Here is a 22,619-nt window from a genome sequence, read left to right on the forward strand (position 1 = left end):
ACTACAACTGCCCTCATTATTTGGGCAACGACAGTTTTGGCGGGAAATAAACAGTGCGAGTTTCGGCGGGAAAAGAAAACTGCTACTTTTGGCGGGAAATGAACAACGCGGCTTTCGCTTTACGCTCGCAGTTATTATATATTTATAAAAATAAACTATCCTTTCATAAGTCAAAAATAATCAGAGACTTGTGACCTTTGAAACTAAGCGTGTTTACCTTAGACGCTTTTAAAGAATCCTTTCTGTCCACAATGCCCCAAGTAGCGATGCCAATAACATTAACTTTATCCTCACTACCAAATGTGATTTCCTGTTCTCTCACGGCTTCACCCACGTGCTTCATAACACCAGCATTGGTTCCACCTTAGGAGAAAAAAAAGGAAAATCGCCTCAAATCTCACAATCTCAGAAAGCTCGCTTTTCGATTGTGTATCAACAAAGTACTCACAGCGACCAATCTGAACGTAAACACAAGAAAACGACCTTGAGCGCGGGAAATCAATTGGTAATACTGAGTTTCACTTCATTACGCTCCCTGATTGGTTTAGAGAAGTCGCACCAGTCTTTAAACCAATCAGCTGCAAACAAAACTAAACCACTGAACTTTTCCCGCCATGTAGGCTGCTTTGAGTTCTCATCGACTCCTCGTGACATTTTCCTTTGCTCTGATTGGTATTCGTGATTCTCTCAGTTTTACTCAGTCAATGGCTCTGTCTGGATATTGCACACAGTGAGTATGTACTGAAAAAGGCACAAACCTGTTATAATCCAGGCACTCGTCGACTTAGCTGCTTTAATCAGACCTCTTCTGAACACTTCTTTCAATCTGGGTTTGAGAACAAAACTCTTGGCACCCCCCGTAACAGAAATAACCAGATTGGGAATTTCAAGATTCCATCTTTCAAGCATCAACTTTAGGATGAGCTGAACATCAGTGTCGTGTGACACGCGCACATACTACGGGTATAAAAAAGGAGACTTGGGATTACCTTAGCGTATTTCGGTAAAGGATATAGGAGAAAGTCTCTCACTCACTTTCATACACGTGCCATACACGACTGCCTTCCACTACTTTACATTCCTCCCTGATAAACATAAGGTGTTTAAATGCCCCCTCCCCCAGGGGTTTCATTAAGGGCCAGGCACTGGGTAAATTTACCAGTTGTGAGGACGGTTTTTTTTTCACCTGGTTTGACCATCTACAGAAAAGTTTATCCTACAAAGAAATTCAGTTCAATAAGTTTTGCCTGCCTGTGAAAACCAGTTGCCCTCCTGCTGAAAACGTCAAGGAAACCCATACCCTCCCCCCCCCCCCCTTCACCCCCTTCACTAACACCCGTACCTCTGACAAGACACCACAATAAATACAGTATCAATCATGGTCTGCAGCGACTTACTGGAGAGCGTTTATTCTGACTGCCTGTACCAAGGAAGTCAATCTCCCCATATGCATCAGTTTGCATCTGCCGTGTGCACCTTTCTGGGGTCCATTGATCACCAGTGTCCTCTCTGGCCACATTTAAATCATGTTGATTCTTAGTTCTACCACACATACACATTGGATTCCTAACATGGAAAAAAGGTATATTGAGTAACAGTGAGACTTACTTTCTGTTTCATTCATAACTGTTTTACTCTTGGTAGACGCCAGTAAACCAGCAGATATCCCTCTCTTTCTCAAGATAGTTTGAGAAAATATTTATGCGAGATAGTTAGAGATAAAATATTTATGAAAGTTGAATTTTACATACAATTATAACCATTATCATTTACATCAGCACTCCATTATTCAGGTTGGAGTTATGCAAAAGACCTCAAATCTTACATATACAAAAGTAAAAAAAATCACGTTTCTACAAAGGTTCATGTACATACTCTTCTGAGCGAGTCTTCTTTGCATCTTTCACAATTTTGATGCACTCCCGACCTCGAAAATGTCCAGCAATCCATGACTTCTTGCTTTTCTACAAAAATTTAAAAAGATTGGAAATGTCAAAAAAGCAGCATGTACTGATAAGAAAGGTTGCTTTTGGTTTCAATACTGGAAATTTTCTTACAAATGTCTTGTTTCATGGTGGTCTCATGTACACCATCCATCTTCAGCACTCTTGGCTGTGACCATTTTAGTCACCCATTTTGGTAGGTTTAAAAAAATTGCTACCTAAATTTTCAACCCAAGCCTCAGTTTGGTGACTTATCTATGGTCTGAAGATACAAGGAGGTTGCAATTATGTCTGTAACAGATATCACAAAGGCAATGTCTCTTTCAAATTAAAAATGACTTTTGTAGCTTTTTTATTCCTTAACTTCCAGAGGTAAATAACATGTGCATGACTTCACATAACTTCAATAGATTGTTCTGCCAACAATTAGGTCTGACAATGAGGCCAGAAACTTTACAAGTGCAAAAGGACTATGAGAATTTCAACCCATATGTTATAAACTAATTCACTGAAGTGACAACTGAGAGAATTTTACAGTCAAGTAAATTGTATAATTTCAAAATGATGAAATTTCTTTTAGTTTATGCTGGAACTAAAAATTTGTCAAAATTTGCAAGAGAAAAATGTGAAACGTGAATTAAGTGTGTCACATTCTAAAAAGGCCTAAAGAAGAACTGGAAACTAAAAGCCAAAAACTTATTTCAAAAATTCATCATTAGGGTGATAAAAATGATTCTCAAATTATTACATGATCTGACGTTACACAATGACTGGTTATCTTGGTCTATCTATCAAGAGCTGGAAAAGTAAAACGATGTATTTTCTGATCTACATGTATGATTTTGAATGCACTTAACAATATCATTGTTTGTGCTTAAACTTTTCAAACAAGTTTCAAAATCATTTCAACCGCTCAAGAATATCTAGCTTTACATAATTTAGTATAAACATACAGTATTAACAAATCCACTTACTGAGACTCGACTGAACGTCTTCAGAGAAACTATACTTCCACGTTTGTCAAGCTCATAGAGAGTTGAAAATGACTCTTTCATGTTGAAAACACAAAGCTACTTCACAGCTTTAACAAAAAATACCAAATAATAATAACACATTCTGTGCAAAAATTTGTTGTCACCCAATTTGTTCGTCCTGAAACATGAAGGACGTGTTCCCATAACTTTAACCAACTTAAATAAAATCTTCACAATGGTTGAAAATCTGTGCTTTAGTTAAAGACTTGTTAAGCATGAAAAAAGACCTGAACATTGACTTGAGATAAATATTCAAGAAAAACCTTTTGAATTTGCATTTCAAAGCAAAAAATTTTGACTTATTAAAAACCTCATGTAGAAATAACCAGTGGGAGATGTACCTTGGTGCCAGTCACAAAACAAATAAATATCAAACATTACGAACTTTTCTCCTGTTATGAAAATACACTAAAAAAGAGATCTGTTGATCTAGAAGAAAATATAAGGATCAAAGTCTTTTAATTTTATCATCTGCTCTGTGGGTTTATCAAAAGCTTGTTTTCACAAAGTCAGTATAAAAACTCAGAACAATACAAACCACAAAACATAAAATTGCTATCCTTATTGAGTTCTTTTCAAAGTTTTTTTAATCTGATCTCTTTGAACTAAATTTAAGTTATTTTATTGTAAGTCAATCTCAAAATGTTTTTCATGGTTAATTCATCGATCATGGCAATTCATTCTCCAACAAAAAATTTCATTAACCCTCTACACCCTAACATCAGTATGCATATTCTCCATACTGTTCTCTATACATTTCCTAATGTACTGGCAAGGAGAATTTGTTTAACAATCAACAGGATTCTTCAGTTGATTATCATTTCCTTTATTCTCATGACCTTAATGTTTTATTCAAGGGTGATATTGAAAGGAGAAATTAGATGCTGGTCACTCTCAGGGATTAAAGGGTTTCTGAATCTCTAGTTGAAAAGTAGCAATGGTATTCTGACTCATAATACAGCACAGCTAGAATTAGATTCAGTGTCAACTATTGAACTCTTAACATCTCATTTGGAATTCTCCCTTTCAGTGATGTAAGTTTCCATACAATTGAGTTGAGAGAATTTAATTTTGTATCATTCAAAACAACACCTCCTACTGGTAGGTTTGTCTTTTCTTACAAACTCTTCACTTGATGACCTATTCATTTCACTTTATATTTTCTTTGCTTCAAATATTTTTGTCTCACCCTAAAGTGCAAAAAAGAGAAAACTCCCACCAGCTGAAGATCACTTCAAACTATAACATACAAATATATCAAATGCATATTATTGCACAGAATAACTGTATTCTTTTTTATACCTATTTTTCAAGTATATTTCTATTTTGTTGACTTCCTTTGAATCCTTAACATCGCATTATCATTGCATATTATTAACTGTAGTTTTATGCTTCATTTTGTCATAACTAGCAATGTTTTAAGATTTTAGATATATGAAAATTCACATATTTGCACTGCGGTGGAAAGATGAAATTAGGAGACCCTCGCAGCTAAGAACACTACTGAAACGAGTAGTTGTAAATAAGACCTGAAAAAAATTTCAGGCCCGTACGGGATGTTTTTCTACAGAATTCCAGATGAAAACCATTATTCATTCATTGTATCCCAATGACTTGGGTCAGTCAAAAGTGACTGCTATCAAAAAATATTGATAATCAACTTTTCATGGAAGTGCCAAAGAAATGAATTATGCAATATTCCCCATTTATGTTATAAACAAAATTATGCAAATTAATTGGATGTGGTAAACTTTTTAATTGTCTTAGATTGGTTTAATATCTTTTTTCAACCAATGCTTTGTCATTTGTGAAGACAGCTGTTAAATAACTCAGATGCACCTAACTTGGCATCAACAGCTCAAAGACCTAGCCATTTCACTTATTTTATCAGAAAGATACTTATTTATGCATAAATTGTTTATCACCCTGTAATTTTTTAAATATTTATTTGCTCATTGAAATCATTACAATTATTTACAATTTTCATGATTTATTTGGGCAAAATGCAGCTGAATGCTAATGGTACTGGACTGGTCTCTTCTCATTATGTTTAAACTAAATCTTTTCCTTACAGAAAGAAACTGAAACTCTGTACAAAAGTACTCAAAAGTGTTTTTTACCCAGGGAGTTTTTTTTTGTACATTGTAATTCATATCCAACGTGCACTCCTGGAATAACTGTTTGATAAGATTTTAAAATAAAGAAACAATACAATTATACACAAGTAGCCACAGCTTTTCCATCCTAACATCAGTTTGCATATTCTCCATACTGTTCTCTATACATTTACTAAGGTGCTGACAAGGAGAATTTGTTTGACAATCAAGAGCTTCTTTCAGTAGAGATCATTTTCCTTAATGGAGGGAGAAATTAGATGGTAGTTGATCCTTGGGGTTAGGAGGTTAAACAATATAGTTTAAATTTTTTAATTTAACAAAAGTAATACCTGGCTAATGTGTATTAGTTATCAAGTCTCAAGAGTTAAACCAAGCATAATATACCTACTTTTAAATAGGAAGATGAGAAGTTTCTACTACCACTTGCTGATAAAAACTGAAAATGATCAAATGATCAACCCTTTTCAATTAATGGATTAAAATGCAGTACTTGGTTAGTGTTCATGTATAAAGTTTCTTCAAAGGGTAATTTTCAAAATTTAAATTTTTAATTTTTAACTTTTTTTTTGCTTAAGTGTTTCTCTCTATTTCCCAATGACATTAAACAATGTTTATGAAGTTACTGAATTTAACAATTAATCATAGGTAAAGATTATCATTTTCAAGACATCTGTTTTGATTTAACAGCAATTATTCCAAGGAATCAAAGTAAGATACCAGATAAATATAGGCAGAACTTTACATGCACTGATTAGAATAAATATTAGTGGTAACTGTGTAATTTTACATGAATTCACTGTTCAGACAACCTTACTTTAATCAAATATTAAAGACAAAACACAAAATACCACTCCTTTAGCTTTAAAAGCAGGTATATGAAAATGATCCAAAATGAGCCTTTTCATCGCAAGAATCAAATTATTAGGGAGGGTAAGATGGTGTTTCAGAGCAAGCATTTATTAAAGAACTCTGTATTTTTAGGTCAATGTAAAAATATGCAATCTACTGTGATTCAATTTTGTCCATTTGTCAAAAATTTACATTAAGAAAAGGATAATTTATGTTTTTATTCATTCAGTTTTGGGGGCATAGCTATATGCATGTATGATTCATTAAATTGCACTTGACAAAAAGCAAAACATTTCACCACCTTTAAATACAAAACTAAGCTTAATATCTCAATAATATTTCACATCTGAAAAATAAGAAGGTCTTTATACTTACCTCCAATTGTTCAAATCCTGCCAGTGAACCAGACAATGATCCTTTTGATGTACGGCGGTGATTGCCACTAGTAGGGATCCGCACATCTTTGGGAAGTCCAGCTAAACTCACAGAGCTGATAGATTGAACTTTGTTGGTCTTTAAACCCAACATATTCTAAATCAAAATTCTGAACCAGCTGATAAATAAGGAACCATTCTGTGAAAAAAAGGCAAAAGAAAGTTATTATCATTATGACAACCAACATACATGTACGTAAATAGAGGTTATATGCAATATTCAATGATGAAAAAATATATTATCATCCACAAATTATCTTGATGTCATAAAGTCCCAATCAAATTTACCAGAACCAGGAAAAGCTTTGAAGAAATATAACATCCATCTGTTTCTACCCTGAGCTACATTAAAACGTGTTCTTAAGTAATTTTCATAGAAAATGAAACTGTGCGTAAAAGGTGAATGTTATTGATGATAATGGTTTCCACCTTTAATTAATTTTTGGAAACCAAAATTATTTCTAACACTAACAGGAATCTATACCATATTAAAATGAAAATTTTAAATAAAGGCAAAATGTTAGGAATGACCAATTAAAGCATCTTGTAACATTTACCATTTGATGTGACCCTTTAACCCCAAAGAGTGACTAGTTTCTCATTACTCCTTACAACATCACCCCTTAATCAAACATTAAAGTCACAGGAATAAAGTATATGATTGTCGACCAAAGACGCTCTTTAATTCCATTTGTAATGAGCTTTGCCCACCATAGAGTCTCTGTGCTTCAGTGGTAGAGCATCGGAGCGTGGAATCTGAAGGCCTGAGGTTCAACTCTTCATGGGGACTCAGAATTTTTTCTTTGTCCCATGTTCATTACAAGACTAACGTTTTTATTTTCTCATGGAAAAAATGTTTATGAATATGTTTATCTGATGAGTATTTTGTTAGTCAAATTTTGTCACCGTTTTGACTGATGCTGACAAAACTTAATGATTTCCAATTCTGTCTTTAGTCATGCTTGTGATTAACAAATCATAATAATTGTTAATGACTCATATTTTTACAGAATGAATCAGACTCAAATGTGTTTTAATAACACAATCAACCCCTTAACCATATAAGGCCATGATTTATTTGAGATGCTGCTTTTGCAAGACACATAAAAGGTCTGGAAGAAAACATCTTGAGTGTCACAGGACTGGAAAATGCTTGTCACAGTTATTTCAAATGTACAAACAGTCCTATTGTGCTCTGTATTACGAGTCCTAAAACTGTCAGGATCTTAATGACAAAATTCTAGATGATCTTTAGCAAATCTGAGTAAATTTTGCACATGGATAAATATTGTTTTACCAAGGAGCTACAAAGGACTGATGCACACTCTTAAAGTGCAGGTTATGGGGGATCAAACATTTCAGACAGCCTCTATAGCTTGATAATCTGGTCTCTTGGGTATTTGCAAGCGATATATTTGCATAAAACCAAGGTATTATACCATGTTGACATTAAAAACGGGGTAATCGCAAAAATTTTACAATTAAACCAGTACCAAGATAATAAAGAAAGCAAAAGTAAGCTTTAACGTGTTTATAACTGTATTTAAATGTGACACTGTCGTCTTTACAAGTTAATCTGTACTAGTTTAAGACACTAGTCAATTAAGGTCTAATTTAACTTGAATGTATATCACACAGCTAAACTGAAAACTTTGACGAAAAATGCTACCCCGAATAAAACATCGTTTCTGTTTTTATTCAGTTTATTCTGTTATTTAAATTCCTATCCTCATATTTTGGTAATTTTAAAAATATATATATATTTCAGTAACACTGCTTCGGTAGACTGGTAGAGTGTTGATATGTGCAGCAAATTGAATCGAGCAAGGCTTCTTCGATATTGTAAACAATCACGTTCACAAGGTCAGTTCACAACCCTATCTATAACTAGACATACCTTATGTTCGTCATTTTAGACACTGAAAGTATCAGAAATCAGCTGATACACAAACAAATTTCCTATTTGCACCGTCTTCGAAACTTCAGCTGTACCCGTCCGCCATTTTGTAAAGTGCTCCTGACATCACATGGTTATACACGGTTACTCTGACAACACAAATATAAATTTTGTTTGATTCTGTGATGGTTTGCCCATGGGAAATCTAGAGTACTAAGAGAGTTTCCATAGCTACTTTTAAAATCTATCTTCCTGAGATTATATGTATATTTCCCAAATATTTTCTCTGTAAAAGAGCTTTCAGTTTCTTGCTTGTCAGCTTTTGACTCATTAAAATAAGATTTTGCACCTCCTGTGAATAAAAGCTATATCACTCGAAAATTATTGCTTTAGTTAAAGATATTTCTCTTTTGATCGGAGTAGAACTCGCAGTAAAACCGATTGAAACCGAAAATGAGGAAATTTTTGCAATTGCGTTGACGTTTTTGATCCAAGAAATAGTTATTTTTGCTCTTTTTGTATAAAAAAATGCCTCGGTGAATTATTCATTATAAATCAAATTCCCTTTTTCAAACAAAATTAACCAAAGTTTTCTGAAATAACATCTTCTATAAGTACGTTTCTATCAAGTTTATTGCAAACCGACTCCGCATAACCATAAACATTTTGTTTTTATTTGATGTGGAGGTTTGCTCGAATGTTCCATTTTTTGGCTAATGACGTAATTACCGTGAAATGAGTTAGCACTGAGCGTTTCTTGATTTGTGAACTAATACTGTCAGTAAAAAGGAAACATGAATGAAATAGATAGTAACACTCGTTGAGTGTATTGCAAATCATTGTAAAAACAATTTGCATATGTTTCATCAGCTACTCAACGAAGCATCGTAAGAAACATCAAGGTCCGAGCCATATATATGGTTCACCACATAACAAATACGCGGAGGTTGAAATTTGTTCTCAAAACACGATACGATTTGGCAGACTTGAAGCACGTAGCCAAGAAGGGTCTGTTCACACATTTCATTCCTAAACCATAACTGCTGCCAGAACTTCTAAAGTCTAGCAGTACATATCAATTTTTCCGCACTGCGTTCAGGTAAAGTTTACTTTATTCAGTGAATGTTTAGTCTACAAAGAACTTCGATTACAAAAGAGAGTTGTCTTGATGCAAGAACACGTATATCGAAAGCAGAACATGTTTCGCTGTTACTATTGTTCTGTTGGTATTTAATAAGTTTTATAAGCCAAGCTTTATCCACAAAGTGAGACAGTTAAGGTTTGACTTAATTCAAATTGAGCATAGTATTATCGTGGGAGAAAAGCAATCTGCTAAAAATCGCTATCCAAGATGAAGTTTGTTTTCGTTAGTTTCATTGTGTTTAGCATGACTTTTGACGTGGATTCTTCGTCCTTTTCCAGTGTCGGGGTTACAAACAAGCCACTAAACGTCAATGCGACGGCCAGCGTCAAGGTTCCCGTGGAAAATATTTGGAACAGTCTATCTAAAGGTAAAACTGCCAAACTTGATTCTACGTTTCTCTTGTCCCAATAGAGTTTTACTTGTGGCGGGAATGGCTAGAAAATAATGGTTGTGTAGAGTCGAATGAAGTATACCCTGACTTTTTCAGTCGAGTATAACCACATTTGCACGGTTTGTTAACAAAAAAAATGCATCTCTGAAATGACGAAAATGAGATTGACTAGAGCAGGTCAAGGTAAAGAATTTGTTTGAGAGCTTCCCTATTGAGTTCAGCCAGTTCTAATGACAATAAAATTACTCGAGCATACATAACGTTTATCATGTTCTTCGTGTTGTCAGGATAATCAACACTTACATTCACTCAATTAAACGTTTATTAATTCCCTGTGCTTTCTCTTCAAGTTCACCGTTATCCCATTATTAACAGTGGGGATAATATTGCTTTGAGGTTGGCCTTCACTTCTGGCTATTGGTCAAAAAGATGGTTCGGTTGTCTGACATACTTCTGCATCATTTATACCTGCCGTGGACTCGCTATTGCTAGCTCTAAATTGTGGCCTTCTTGTAACCATTGGCGACTGAGGGTGTTTACCATTACTGCAAAGGGAAAGATGAACGGACAGCCAATTGACAGCGGAGATACCGTGTCACTTAGCTCGAACCGCTACGGGAGCAGTTACCGCTTATCTTGCACTGCTTCAAACAACACTAAGTGCCGTGTGCAATCGTAAGTACACAATTTTTTCAAATACTCCGTTGATCCCTTCTTATTCCTCGATTGTCAATGTTTTATTTCAACACATTCTGTGAAATAATTTTATTTGTTTCTCTGATACCAATTTAATATTTTGAGGCACCTCCTTATGAGAATAATCTGTTGTTGAAATGTACTTTTGGTTAAAGATAACTTTTTTTCCCTTTGTATTCCTGTGTTAAAATATTTGCTAAGACGTTTGGTATTGAAACGAAAAAAAATTAAACTAGTTGATGTAAAGTTTGAATCAAGGAAGAAATGAAACCAAAAGATAATGTACCCAAGTTGGATGCGTTTGACATAGCTTTTGTTACCTTTTGTGGACAATGGCAATTTCCGGTTTATTTATTTAAAAGAAAATTAAGTCCCTTTTTCGCAATTGTAGTCTTACCAGTTCTATGACCGGAAGTGAGTGGCTCAAGTATTCCTAGGCCACTTTCCAGATCTTCTCCAAGAACGCAGAGGATGGTAGCCCTGTGCAATATGGTGATGTGGTGGGCTTCAAATATCCCTACAGCACCAACAGCGCATGGTTAACCTTCTACAATAACAGGTTTTACCCGCGTAACTGTAGCTGTTGCAGTAAATCATCGTGTGCAGCCGAAAACACCAACACTGGCTTCAATATCTTCAAGAAATTACTTTAAAAAGCGCACCCTGACGTGATTTTTGCGGTCCTCGATAAGAGATTTTAACAGCAGAAACTGTAGATGCATATAAGTTTTTGTTTGTTAGTTTTTATTTACTCTGTTCGTGCTGTTCTGTTCAGAAGCATGTAATCTAGTTTATATTCTTCTGATAATGGGACATGGTAATCTCCTATATTCGTTGAAATACTCTTTTCTTTTCGTAATTTTGAGAAAAATTTGTTTTAAAAGCTATTTTAAAACAGGCTTCTTCGCCATTTCAGAATCCAATTCACCAAATGTTACTGTGTTAATTCTACTTTCCCTTATTAAATTCTAGGCTCGGTAAATTTGGTGAAAAATTTAAATGATCAGGAAAGGGAGAAAGTTGGGAAAAAGAGCAATTTTATGATAGCAAAACTACATTTCATGGGAGGTAAGAGCTGTGTTTTGAAATTAACTTTCAAAACTACCTAAGAAACCCAATCACCGACTCAAAATAGAGGAAATAAATTGACAAACGTGCACAAAAAATAATAATCGTTTATAACTGACTTTTAGTTTTGTATATTTACAACTCCACTTGGCCATCAAACAACAGGGAAAAAGATTCGCCTGCAGTTTTGTTTTGGCGCAAGCTTCTCTCGACTGAGAGACATCACATTTACTAATTAGTAAGGAATAGTTTATCATCCTTCGAGTTCAAACTAATGTTTTTTTGTTTGCTCAATGTTAGACGCACAATAGCTAAGGTTGCTGTGCACTGCGTCTAATTTTCCCAACGCGTCTGTGGAATCAAGATCACGAACTGCCTAAGCCTCGTGGTTTTAGCCTCAAGTTCAGTTTTTTAAGTTATCAAATACTCATTTCAATGAACATTTATAACCTCAAACTGCACTGCAAATATGCTTGAGATTGTGGCGAACTAAATACACCTTGGAATCGTACAGACATTTCCTGGAGGTTTCAACTTTTTAAACGAACAGACTTAGTTGTGTTGAAGAAGAAAAAAATATTCAAGACCATGGGCATTTTCTTTTCTTTTTTTTTTCTTTTTACATTCCCATGTGCTTTGGATTTTGGAACTAAGAAAACTTAGACGCGAATAGAGCCATGATTTTAACATGAAAGTTAATTTGTGTTTACTCTGCGCTCCAGTCTATTTCTTCAGGCATCGGCAGAGTAAGAGCAACATTGTGATCTGGGCACGAGTGAACGAATGACAGCACCGTAGTCATCAATGTCTTCATCCTTACACTTTGCTGTTGTCTGGGAAACAGATAGCGACGGGCACATGAGGCTCATTCCCAGGAAATACAACAGACTTGTATATATCTTTTTCAATGAAAAGTTTTCATCCCTCATCCTCTGATGATGTAGAGAAGAACCTGGCAAGTTTTTTTTTGGATATAACAGACTTATGAGTAGGTGATACAACGCCAGTTATTGCCTGATCTGCCGGGTGATATTCCCGTAAACTGTGCCATTGAGCGATTGGTTTCTTTGACGTCATAGCCTCTTTCCAGTGCTGCAGTTCCAAGCCCTCTGCGTTAGTTCCCAGGACCACACGGCCAACAACTTGATCAGGAGAACTTTCCAATTCCTGTTTAACAAAAACTTGCAAACGAATGTCTTCTAGGTTAGCATCCGCCACATCAAATGCTAAAGCTTCGTTATAAACCGGAAATAAGCTTCCTGTTCGTAGAGTTGTTGTTTTTCGCTTCCGTTGTCTCTTTTTGACGTTAATCATTACAACCTCAGCATAAATGGCTGAAAAAGAAAAAGGAAAGAATACCTTCACTGAGTGCAACGCTAAAGTTAATGCCTTTTTTTTTTTGCTATAACACAAAATACATCTTGAGACAGGGACTCCACTAGAAACAAGAGAAAGCAGCCCCCCTTCCCCCCCCCCCCTTTATTTGAAATAATGAAATTGTAAGTCAGTTGATATTAAAGTAAAACTCTTAGTTGAACAATGTAGCGAAGTTCTTCTGACCTGGGAAACCCTCCTTGGCGGGCTTTAGATGCTGTGCCTTGAAAATAACGATCGTTAATCGTCTGGTCAGCGGCATAAACATAAGCGAGAATAACACCTGACCAAAGCCCAAGTCACGTGGCTGATCTTTGATCTGTGGCGGACACCAAGAAAAAATTTGTTAGACATGCAAAGTATTGGTCGTTATTGTATACTACTGTATGCTGATGCCACAATGGTTATGAAAATTCAACATCAAAGAGAGGTTGAATAACTTGACTTTATTATATTTGTGCTGCCGTGGGTATCACAATTTTTTTAAAATCTTTTCTGACAGGTTCATGACAATACTATCAATCTAACAGTTTTTGAGGAGAAAATTATTTTGACCCGAAGTCTGTCTTATCCAAAAGAAAAGATGGTTTGCCATGGGTTTCGAGATGACCTGCTCGAATCATCAGAGAAGGCTGGATCTTCTTACCACAAGTAACACGAGAAAAGCCAAGAACAATGAAATAAATACTTACTCAACCCCCTCCCCCCCCCCCACAAAAAAAAAAACAGAAAGAGGATTCGTTTAACTTTGGTTTTGGGAAATATAAAATCTCGCTATTTGCTGTCGAGTCTCCAGTTTTTTTTACGGGTCTTCAGATCAGCTTCTTTTAAAGCGGTTGGTACGTCTGAAATCTTAACCATTCGTCATACCTGTTGCAATCTTTGTATTTCCCTACACACGATCATCTCTTCTCGAACTGTTTCGCCACCCACCCTCTCTAAGTGATCCAGGTGATGCGTCACCTCCCCCACAGGGAAGGGGTGTGAAAATTTGTCCATGTACATTACTGTGAAACTAAGGTTCTGCTGTTTCACCAGGTCGTAAGGTAAACCAAACTCGAAGATTTCGTTAAAGTTAGGATTCGAATTTCTTTCGTGAATGTCAGTTTTCAGAATTTCTTTCTTCATGGCTGGAACTAGTTTAAGTTCAAGGAAGACATTTGGAGAGTCTCCAGCGTATTGTGGAAATTCCTCTCCTTTGATCAACTTTACAATCAAGACATTCCTGAAAATTAAAGAACAAAAAGACGTCATGGGGATGGAAACAAGTGTCTCTACTTTCGCGCGCATATTGATATCATTTTCACCACTACACAACGAACAAGATTAAAACTCGTGGAGTTTTTTTGCAACTGCATGGAATCGATTTTTACAGGAAGTAACAGTTCGCAAACGATAATTACCGACTGGTCACCGGAAATGACAACATATTCTTAGGAATTTAGCTCCATTTTTCATACCAACTGATCTTGGTGCTGTCATAATTTGCTTTTATAGATTGAAATCTACTTACGTGGAATTTCGATTTGAAAGGTTTCCTAGCTCTGGAAAAAGTAGTAAATATTCTTGGAGGTAATTTCAAAAACGCAGAGACATGTTCGAATGTGGAGCAAACTTTGTAAACGGATGACTTAACGATTCCAGTCCTGTTCTCTGATTGGCCAGTTGTAAGGAAATCAGCTAGGAATCTAACGAGCTCGATTCAATCGTGATTGACGATAGTCCAGCTGGAAGCAACACAAGTGTGATCATGATGGACGAGGCATTGCTTACCTATTGGAGTCAAACTGCAGCGAAAAATACACTCGACCAAGGAAATCTGCCTCGCTCGGAGGAATAAAGCGCTCTACGGGGCCTGAGTCCGATAGATCGTAGGGTGTCATAGTTTCCCGAGTTGCTGGGGACTGGAGAGAAAGTATAATTCAACTGTTTTAACAAATCAAATCGTTAACCTTAGAAATGATTTAAGCGGTTTCTAAAGCAATCTTCGAGTGAGTGTCGAAAGCAATCTGGGAATGAATTGGCCACGCTTTACTTCGCTCTGTGATTGGTTTATAAAACTCCCACCACCCTCTCAACCAATCAGATGCGAAGCCAGAACCAAGCGCGCCTTAGACACTTTCGTTTTCCCGCGCTTTTGGACTCGTTTCCTCTGATTGGCCGATGGGATTATTTTGATCTTACGACACTCAACCTCAGTGCATTAAAAACGGAGTAGACTAAAGTTGGAAAAGTGTACGAAAAAAAAACTGAATTAACGTTATTACCGGCATTGGTTCTTCATCTGAACTAGAATAAGGAATTTCATCGTCATCTTTAATTGAGGAGTCCTGGGGCTGAACAGATACCACACTAACTTCAGGTTTAGGGATCCAAGGAGGAGGGGGCTGGGAAGGAAACTGGCGAGGAGGTGGCTTCTGCTTCTTCTCAGAGGTATCTGAGAGAAAGAGGAAAATGCCATACAATTGAATACCTAAGGAATCTGTTTGCACAATCAATTAATGAATTAGTGTGGGATCAATTAAGTGATCAATCAATCTATCATTCTGTCAGTCAATCAGTCAGTCGAGTGGCCAGCCACGTACTAACTGTAGTTCAGTCTGTCCGTCCGTGCGTCTGTGCGACTCATTGCTAGTCTGTCATTCAAACAGTCAGGCCATTAGACAGCCGGAAAGTTAGACGGTCAACTAGTGAAGATAAGTCTTATCAACTGTGTTAATAATGTGAATTGGCTACCATAAAGAGTTTAAAAGCTGACGTTTCGAGCGTCAGCTCTTCGTCAGTTTCTTCGTCAGTTAGTCAAACAGACAGACAGAAATTCAGACGGACAGACAGTCAGGCAGACAGATAGTCGATGAGTCAGACAGACAGGCAAACACTCCATTAGTAGGACAGACATGCAGACAGTGAGACAATCAGTCAGTCAGTTAATCAGACAGACAAGCAGTTAGACATCCAGACAGACAATAGAGAGACAGAGAGGTAATCAGACAGCTAAACAGTCAGACTGCCAAATAGAGAGACATTCATTCAATCAGTCAGTTAATCAGTCAGTTAGCAAGTAAACCAGTCTATAAATGAGTCATTCAATCAGACAGTCGGAGAGCCCTCGAGTCAGCCAAGCAACCAGGCTACTAGTTGGCCAGGCAATCCTGCACACTTCATGATCGCAAGAAACCGACACATTGTTCCCGTAAGACGTTCTGTAATCGATTTACAACCTGATTGTCACAAAAAAATATATCTAGCATTGCATCTATTGCTGTTGTTAGTCGCACAACTAAATAATAACAAATTAAAATAATATCAAGAGCCCAACCTTTCTCGTGGTTTTCTTCTTCATCAAGTGTTTCCTTGACCTCTGTGGCGTGTCCATTCCTTATTTCTTGAGTATTTTCGTTGGCTTCAGTTGCTGTTGGGACCTGTCTGTAGTCCAGAAACTGTTCCATGAAAGAGAGGTTCCTGAACCGCTTCCAGCATAACACAGACAAGACTCCCAGAGCCATGACTGAGACCCAGGCCACTACGGTCAACAGCAACGGGAGAAAGTCCGTGTGACGACTCTGAAGAAGAAATCAATATCTATGTTTATTTGGGTTGGTAGACAAAAACATGGCACAAGGTATGCAGTACCTAGTGATGCCAATTAGTTGTCAATCAATCAATCAGACAGTAAGTCAAACGGTCACTCAGTCAGTCAGACAGTCCATTAGAAAATCAGCCAGACAAGCAGTCAGTCGCTCAGTCTGTCTGTCGGTCAGTCATGAACTCATTCATTTAGGCAGGTAGTCATTCAGTCAGTCAGCCAGACAGTCAGTCAGCCAGACAGTCAGTCAGCCAGACAGTCAGTCAGCCAGACAGCCAGTCAGCCAGACAGTCAGTCAGCCAGACAGTCAATCAGCCAGACAGTCAGTCAGCCAGACAGTCAGTCAGCCAGACAGTCAGTCAGCCAGTACGTCAGTCAGTCAGTAAATAAGCTAATTGGGTAATTTAGTATTATCAACTGAGTTGATAACGTAAACAATAATAATAATAATAATAATAATAATAATAACAACAATAATAATAATAATAAAGATAAATAAGCTAGTCTGCCAGACAGCAAGTTTGGTAGACAGCCACACAGTAAGTTGTTGTATCAAAATGCATACGTTAATATTTTGGCACCTTGTTAAACTAACGACGGTTGCTGTTGTAAAACACAACCTTTACGTTAATTGTCACATGGTCAGCTATGATCCTTTGTCTGCCGGTTGTTTTTATTGCAACGGTTTTTCTATTTATTGACATACTTGTTTTGCAGTCGCTGCTTTGAACTGCAACGTTTTTACTGAATTTGTCAACTCCTACAGAGGTCAGCGTTCGATTTCTGTTCGGAAAATATGCCAAATTGGACATTTTCCAACGGTATAGTCACAGTTTCTTCAAATCAACTTAATTTGTACCAAAGCAATCTTTCAATCGAACGAGCAGACACTTATGGCACTCTTGGATTGCTTGATAAAGCGCGTAATTTCTGTAAACGACGCCATTACATTTCTATCAGAAAATTTTTATCCTGTAAATGGACATGCCACGAGTTTCAGTAAATAAATATGATAAATAAATCATATTTCTTGCAGATGCCTTGCTCGATAAAGATGTTTTGAAAGCCGATTGACGAAGTAAACGAGTTTTTAGAAAATTCACCAAATGTGATAATTTCATTTACATTAATTACATTTTTAAGAGGTCGTCCACCTTGGGAGAAATTAAATGTTGTTATGGAGTCGATTATTCTAGGAAACTTTTCGATTCTACGCATCAGATCGTCAGAATTTCTCCTCGAGCAACTCACATGAATACGCGGATATTTTTTTTACTTCTAAGAAATCTATAGTTGCTACTTTCTGCCACAGAGAAGACGTCTAAATATTCAGTGAACCACATGTCAAAAATCATCTTTTTGTTCGATGGTTTTCTCTAAGTAAGCTTTTAAAATGAGCCATAAACACCGCAGGTACTTAACAGGAAAACAGTAAAGAATGACAATTTTGTAACTTTCTGTCACATACGTAGACTTCTGTTTCACAACACAAACAATATGCCAGCAGTTTACAGTTTACAATCCATTAATTGATAATAAATTCTAGTATAGTTTTCGCAGAAACCCTCTATTTTCTTTTTTCCCCCTTTTGAACCGGCGATATTCATAAATTTTAGCAGCAGCTATGTTCCGGGTAACTTTAGCGTAGTATATGAAAGCGCGAAGGAGAGAATACATAAGCATTAATTTGTAACAGACGTCCGCAATTAGAACGAAAAAACCATTACATACCATGATAAACGATTTGTCCTTATTTCATGACTGTCAGAGAGAAAATCTTATAAGCTCGCCAATATTTCAACATTGTTGCTAATTTTGAGCCAAACTCGGTACTGAATGTGTTTCCAATCCATTAAAGAAGTGACAAAGTCATTATGACGTGGTTTTTACCAACGATGACCTTTCAGATGTTATAGGCAAAACACATCCAGTTTATATTGCAACTCGATATTTGTCAGTGTAAACTACGTAGATCTTAATAATTTCCAGACGGTTTTAAAGGCCAAGATATGACTGAGATAGAAAAAGCAATTTAAAAAATTAAACCGCCGAAACGAAATCCAGTCAAAATGAGATTTAAATCACGCTTATTTCAAGAAAAATTACCGCGAAAAACTAGAAAATTGTAATAAAATCGTGAAGATGTAAGTGAATTTAGAGTCTGTTGTAGCTTCTACGTGAGTTTCCAAATAGTTAATTGAGATAATGGAAATAACACATAATGTTTAATACTAGAAAAATTACAGATAGTAGATGGAGATAAAACGCTATTTTCAACCGGAGTAGTCGGCAACTTCAATGGACTGTTGCCAAGAAAAACCCTTAAAAAAAAAGAGAAAATGGTCACGACATGCCTGTTGTTTACAAGGAAACAAATCATGTCGAAATACAGGGGGTGATTTTCGTCAAATTAAGTTTGATAACCGGTTTCTTTCAAAGAATCCTATGTGGGAAATAAATATGATAAAGTGATGAAATGCGCAAGGCAATAAATTATTTCAGATTTCGCAAAAATGATTCCAAGGGACAGTGATTTACATATCGAATTTAAGAAAGTAATTACAGCACTTTTTCTCTGATGTTACTAAAAATTCAGGATACAGCAGTGAAAACAATATTATCGTCGAGAGAAAGACGTTAGCTTCTCTTTTTGTTCTGAAGATAACTAATTACTTTATAAACGACAAAACACACTGGAAACTGATCCCCTGAAATCATTTTGAACTTTTTGCCCGATGCGAGATCCGCGTGAAGGTACATAAAGAAAATAATAATTTTTTTTGTTGATCTTTCGCTGAGTCATGTTACAATTATTATATATTTCTAAATAATTGTCGGAGAAAAATTATTTTAATTATCATGAATGACACTGATATTTTTTTTGAGTATTTTTAGCTGGTAGCGTTCTCACAGAGTTACGCTGAAAGTAGTTATGTAGAAATTTTGTCGTACCGGACCGTATGCTATTCCATTGTTTCTTGCATTTGCAGCTGTAAATGTACTTCCCAAAATCGCGATGTGAGATTTTAGGACAAGAGAGAATTTTCTACTTATCGTGTTTTTCTTTATCAAATGCAAAAGCGAACGAGTGAAAAAAAAAATTCAATTTGGGTTGCTATTTAAAGAATTGCTGTAGATATTCCTTCCATGTAAATCTCTTTCATATCTCATTTTTATTTAGTTCTCCAATTTACATTCACCCGTAATTTAATTTACTTCCTTTTCAGTTCTTCGCTTTCGCAGATTATTAAGATTCCTGATTTTATAAAATTTAGACAATGAACAACTTTTGCATTTATTCGATGGCAGATAACGAAAAACATCGACTCGTTCGAAAAGGTAGCTTACTTTTGACCTCACGCTAAGATCACCGCAGGCATTCACTGTGGCAAACGAACACTATACGCAGAATTACATTCTTCGTTAAAACGCTCTCGGCGAAACAACCATAGAAATAATACGAAAAAAATTGCCCGGAAGAAATCCAATTTTTAAACACCGAAAAAAGATCTATTGTTACTTTGACTTTCAGCTAGTGCAAAACATATGTAACTTTCCAAGTTATAAGATGAATACCTTAAACCAATGTAAATAAATTTTCTTTGGTACTCACCAATTCAGTTCTTTATAAAGGCTTTTAAACCCGAACTGAGACATGGAAATCTCAAAATAGATGCCGTTTTAAAACGTGAAACTGCCCTCGAGCGCAAATAAGATTTTCGAGAAATCTTCCTTATTGATTACCGCAAAATTATCTTGCTCTGTATGAAAATCTGCGCATGCGTTCATCTCATGTGATTGAAAGCAACCAAAAGTTCACTGCTTTCTTAGCAATTTTCATAAAACTTGTTAATGTACGCACGCTTAGAATTTAAAAGATACAAATGACCATCCATACGCTGCTTTGTCTTGAAATTTCTTCGGGTAAATTCTCAAGATCACTTAGAGAGTTCGTGCTGAGGCAGCGGGAAATGAAAATATTTTGACAAACACGAAAATAAAATTTCCCTGAGAAACAAATTGACGTCCGGAACTAGGAATGCTAATGTGATTTTCGAAAAAGACGTGGGTCTATTTTTACTCTTGTCGCCATGGCATAAGCTGGACAGCACGGAAAGTATTTGCCATAATTCAGGCGCGATATTGATTAACAAACCGCATTTGCTCATTCGAAAGGTACATTTTTCTTTGATCTTCGATTTCAGTTTCATTAAATATTTGAGAGGCAAAACAAATATGTAAATTATAACCTCTACGCTTCAAACCGAAAAATATGATGATCTGAAAAATAAAACTTATCCTAGTTTTCGTCCAATGGAAAATTTAAAGCCATGAAGATTCGTTAAAGAGCGAGCGATGGAAATTAAAATGCGAGCGAAGACGAATTTACTGTTTGCGGATAGCAAATCGACGCTTTATGCTTTATTTCTGAAGATGCCACAATATTGATTTTGCCTGATTCATTTCAGATTTCTTTTACTTTAAAAAGAAAATCACTCATTTCTCATGTTTAAACATAAGTATAATTTGCGCCATACTTCAGCGCGTTTTGGCTAGGTCAGGAATTGAGTAAACTAAATTTGGAATAAACCGCGTTATAAGAGTTTTAATTTTTAAGTCGGTAAATGCGAATATTTAAAAAAAAAAACACAACAAAACAGTGAAGGGAAGGAGCAGAAAAAAAAAAGATTCACGTTACCTTAAGTCTAGTGGTCCAAGATTCTTTTCCGCCATAGCTACAACAGAGTTCAGTTTATGTTAATTCGAATTTCGCTTCGACGTAAGCCGCTGCGGCGCCGAAAAGAGACGAAAAAACAACAATGCAGAACCTGCTAAAATATGTATTGTATCGCGGAAGCCATCTACTACTCTCCTTTCACCGCAGCATTGGAAAAATCAGGCCAGCGGTAGAACAGATTCATCAAGAGTATAAAAATATTTCAAGGGTTGGACATGAAAACCACGAGATTGCATAAATTCACCTCTGCTGTGAACTTATTCAAAGGCTGCCTTTGAATGGCCGGTGATTAAGGAGAAATACAAATGAACGAAGAGCGAATAAGATTTATCTCTTTCTTATGTCCTATCAATTGACCGATGGACAGTGTTTTGTGTTATCTACAACCCACGCCAAATACACTACACAAACAAAGGCCACAGTAGGCTTTCCCTCACGTCTCACCGTCTTTGTCAATTATTGATTATTTCACACGAGCCAGCTGCCTTTTTAAACTCGTGTTTCGCTCAGAATTTTTATAAATTTAAAGCTTTTTTCTCTTCCCCGGTTCGGCTTCCAAAAAGTATGGAAATAAACTGAAAATTGGCGAATTATTTCGTTTCCGTGCCGCGGATAAGCCAATCTACCTGTAAGGAGGCTTATTTATTTGCTTACTGATAACACTTTTAATAAAAGGGGTATGTTCTTAAAATTTATGTAAATTGACACTTGTCAAAAACGCGGCATGAATTCTTGAAGGAGGAGGATTAATTTTAAAAATCATAAAGTAACCTTTGACATATTTCTTCACCCTGCACAAGAATTAAATTAAGTTTTCGATTCGTGTTTGTAGCATCCCCGCAGCTGTAAGAATTCTTCCTGTCTAGTTACCATGTCTCCTTCGTTTGAGAACGTTTATTGGAAATTTTTTGGTGCAGTCTACATGAAGGATTTTGCCGCTTGGTGCATTTCGATCGAGCTAAAGCAAACGAAATCGAGCCAATCAGGAATGAGGAAATTATCGCAAGGAGCCAATGAGAACTCAAAGTAAGACGCGGGAAAACCGCGCACAGGACAAAGTCGTAATTGCTTTAAAATTGAAACTCATCGGTTGAGAGAGAGGCGAGAGTTTTTTTTAAACCAATCGCAAGGTGAAGAGAAGAAAAACAGAGACAAAATTGGATTTCTTTCGACGCTTGCATAAAAATTTCTAAGCAGTGAGAGTAGAGGTTATAAATTACCAGTAATTTCAATTAACGAGTCATTAATATGGGGAGCTTTACTAACTATAAATCCTTCGAAAGTTAATCATATCTTCTATAAGTTCCCCTTTCTCAAGAATTTAAAGCGAGGAATGACAACACAGCAA

The 22,619-nt window shown here is 36.2% G+C and overlaps 2 protein-coding genes and 1 pseudogene across 5 annotated transcripts in view; 1 reads left to right on the plus strand and 2 right to left on the minus strand.

Moving 5' to 3' along the window:
* Positions 1-8,397, minus strand: part of LOC131776154 (transient receptor potential cation channel subfamily M member-like 2) — a 24,090-nt gene extending 15,693 nt beyond the window's left edge. The window contains exons 1-6 of one of the 2 annotated variants that reach the window (XM_059092302.2): positions 8,275-8,397; positions 6,319-6,516; positions 1,876-1,964; positions 1,398-1,566; positions 759-957; positions 218-363 (exon numbers count right to left, since the gene is read on the minus strand). In XM_059092302.2, coding sequence (XP_058948285.2) covers positions 218-363; positions 759-957; positions 1,398-1,566; positions 1,876-1,964; positions 6,319-6,471 — 756 coding nt within the window. In that variant the 5' untranslated portion in view covers positions 6,472-6,516; positions 8,275-8,397. Of the gene's footprint in view, positions 1-217; positions 364-758; positions 958-1,397; positions 1,567-1,875; positions 1,965-2,917; positions 3,014-6,318; positions 6,517-8,274 lie in introns of those variants that run through there. The other variant, XM_059092303.2, reaches the window with a different exon arrangement.
* A 1,264-nt stretch (positions 8,398-9,661) lies between these two features.
* On the plus strand, positions 9,662-11,158 carry LOC131776220 (uncharacterized; annotated as a pseudogene).
* Positions 11,159-11,243: 85 nt separating this feature from the next.
* LOC131776159 (synaptotagmin-1) lies at positions 11,244-21,687 on the minus strand. 3 transcript variants are annotated; one of them, XM_059092311.2, is made up of 8 exons: positions 21,363-21,687; positions 21,233-21,269; positions 16,267-16,510; positions 15,215-15,384; positions 14,721-14,851; positions 13,818-14,172; positions 13,134-13,266; positions 11,244-12,907 (listed from the first exon to the last, which is right to left on the minus strand). In XM_059092311.2, the coding sequence occupies exons 3-8, from the start codon at positions 16,451-16,453 to the stop codon at positions 12,492-12,494; spliced, it is 1,392 nt and encodes a 463-aa protein (XP_058948294.2). In that variant the 5' UTR covers positions 16,454-16,510; positions 21,233-21,269; positions 21,363-21,687; the 3' UTR covers positions 11,244-12,491. The 3 variants fall into 3 exon arrangements, with proteins under 3 accessions (XP_058948294.2, XP_066029863.1, XP_058948293.2); XM_066173766.1 differs by lacking the exons at positions 21,233-21,269; positions 21,363-21,687 and adding an exon at positions 20,147-20,474; XM_059092310.2 differs by lacking the exons at positions 21,233-21,269; positions 21,363-21,687 and adding an exon at positions 18,265-18,406.
* Between the last annotated feature and the right edge of the window lie 932 nt (positions 21,688-22,619).

The sequence above is a fragment of the Pocillopora verrucosa genome, chromosome 10 (assembly GCF_036669915.1).
Source record: "Pocillopora verrucosa isolate sample1 chromosome 10, ASM3666991v2, whole genome shotgun sequence".
In the NCBI taxonomy this organism is placed as follows: domain Eukaryota; kingdom Metazoa; phylum Cnidaria; class Anthozoa; order Scleractinia; family Pocilloporidae; genus Pocillopora; species Pocillopora verrucosa.

Bases quoted from the DNA above. Each gene is read 5' to 3' on its own strand.
- LOC131776159 (XM_059092310.2), bottom strand. The intron at 15,385-16,266 runs GTTGGGCTCTTG...TCTTTCTCTCAG, and splicing joins AGAAGAAAACCACGAGAAAG to ATACCTCTGAGAAGAAGCAG. The intron at 13,267-13,817 runs GTATGACGAATG...TGTCCGCCACAG, and splicing joins AAATACAAAGATTGCAACAG to ATCAAAGATCAGCCACGTGA.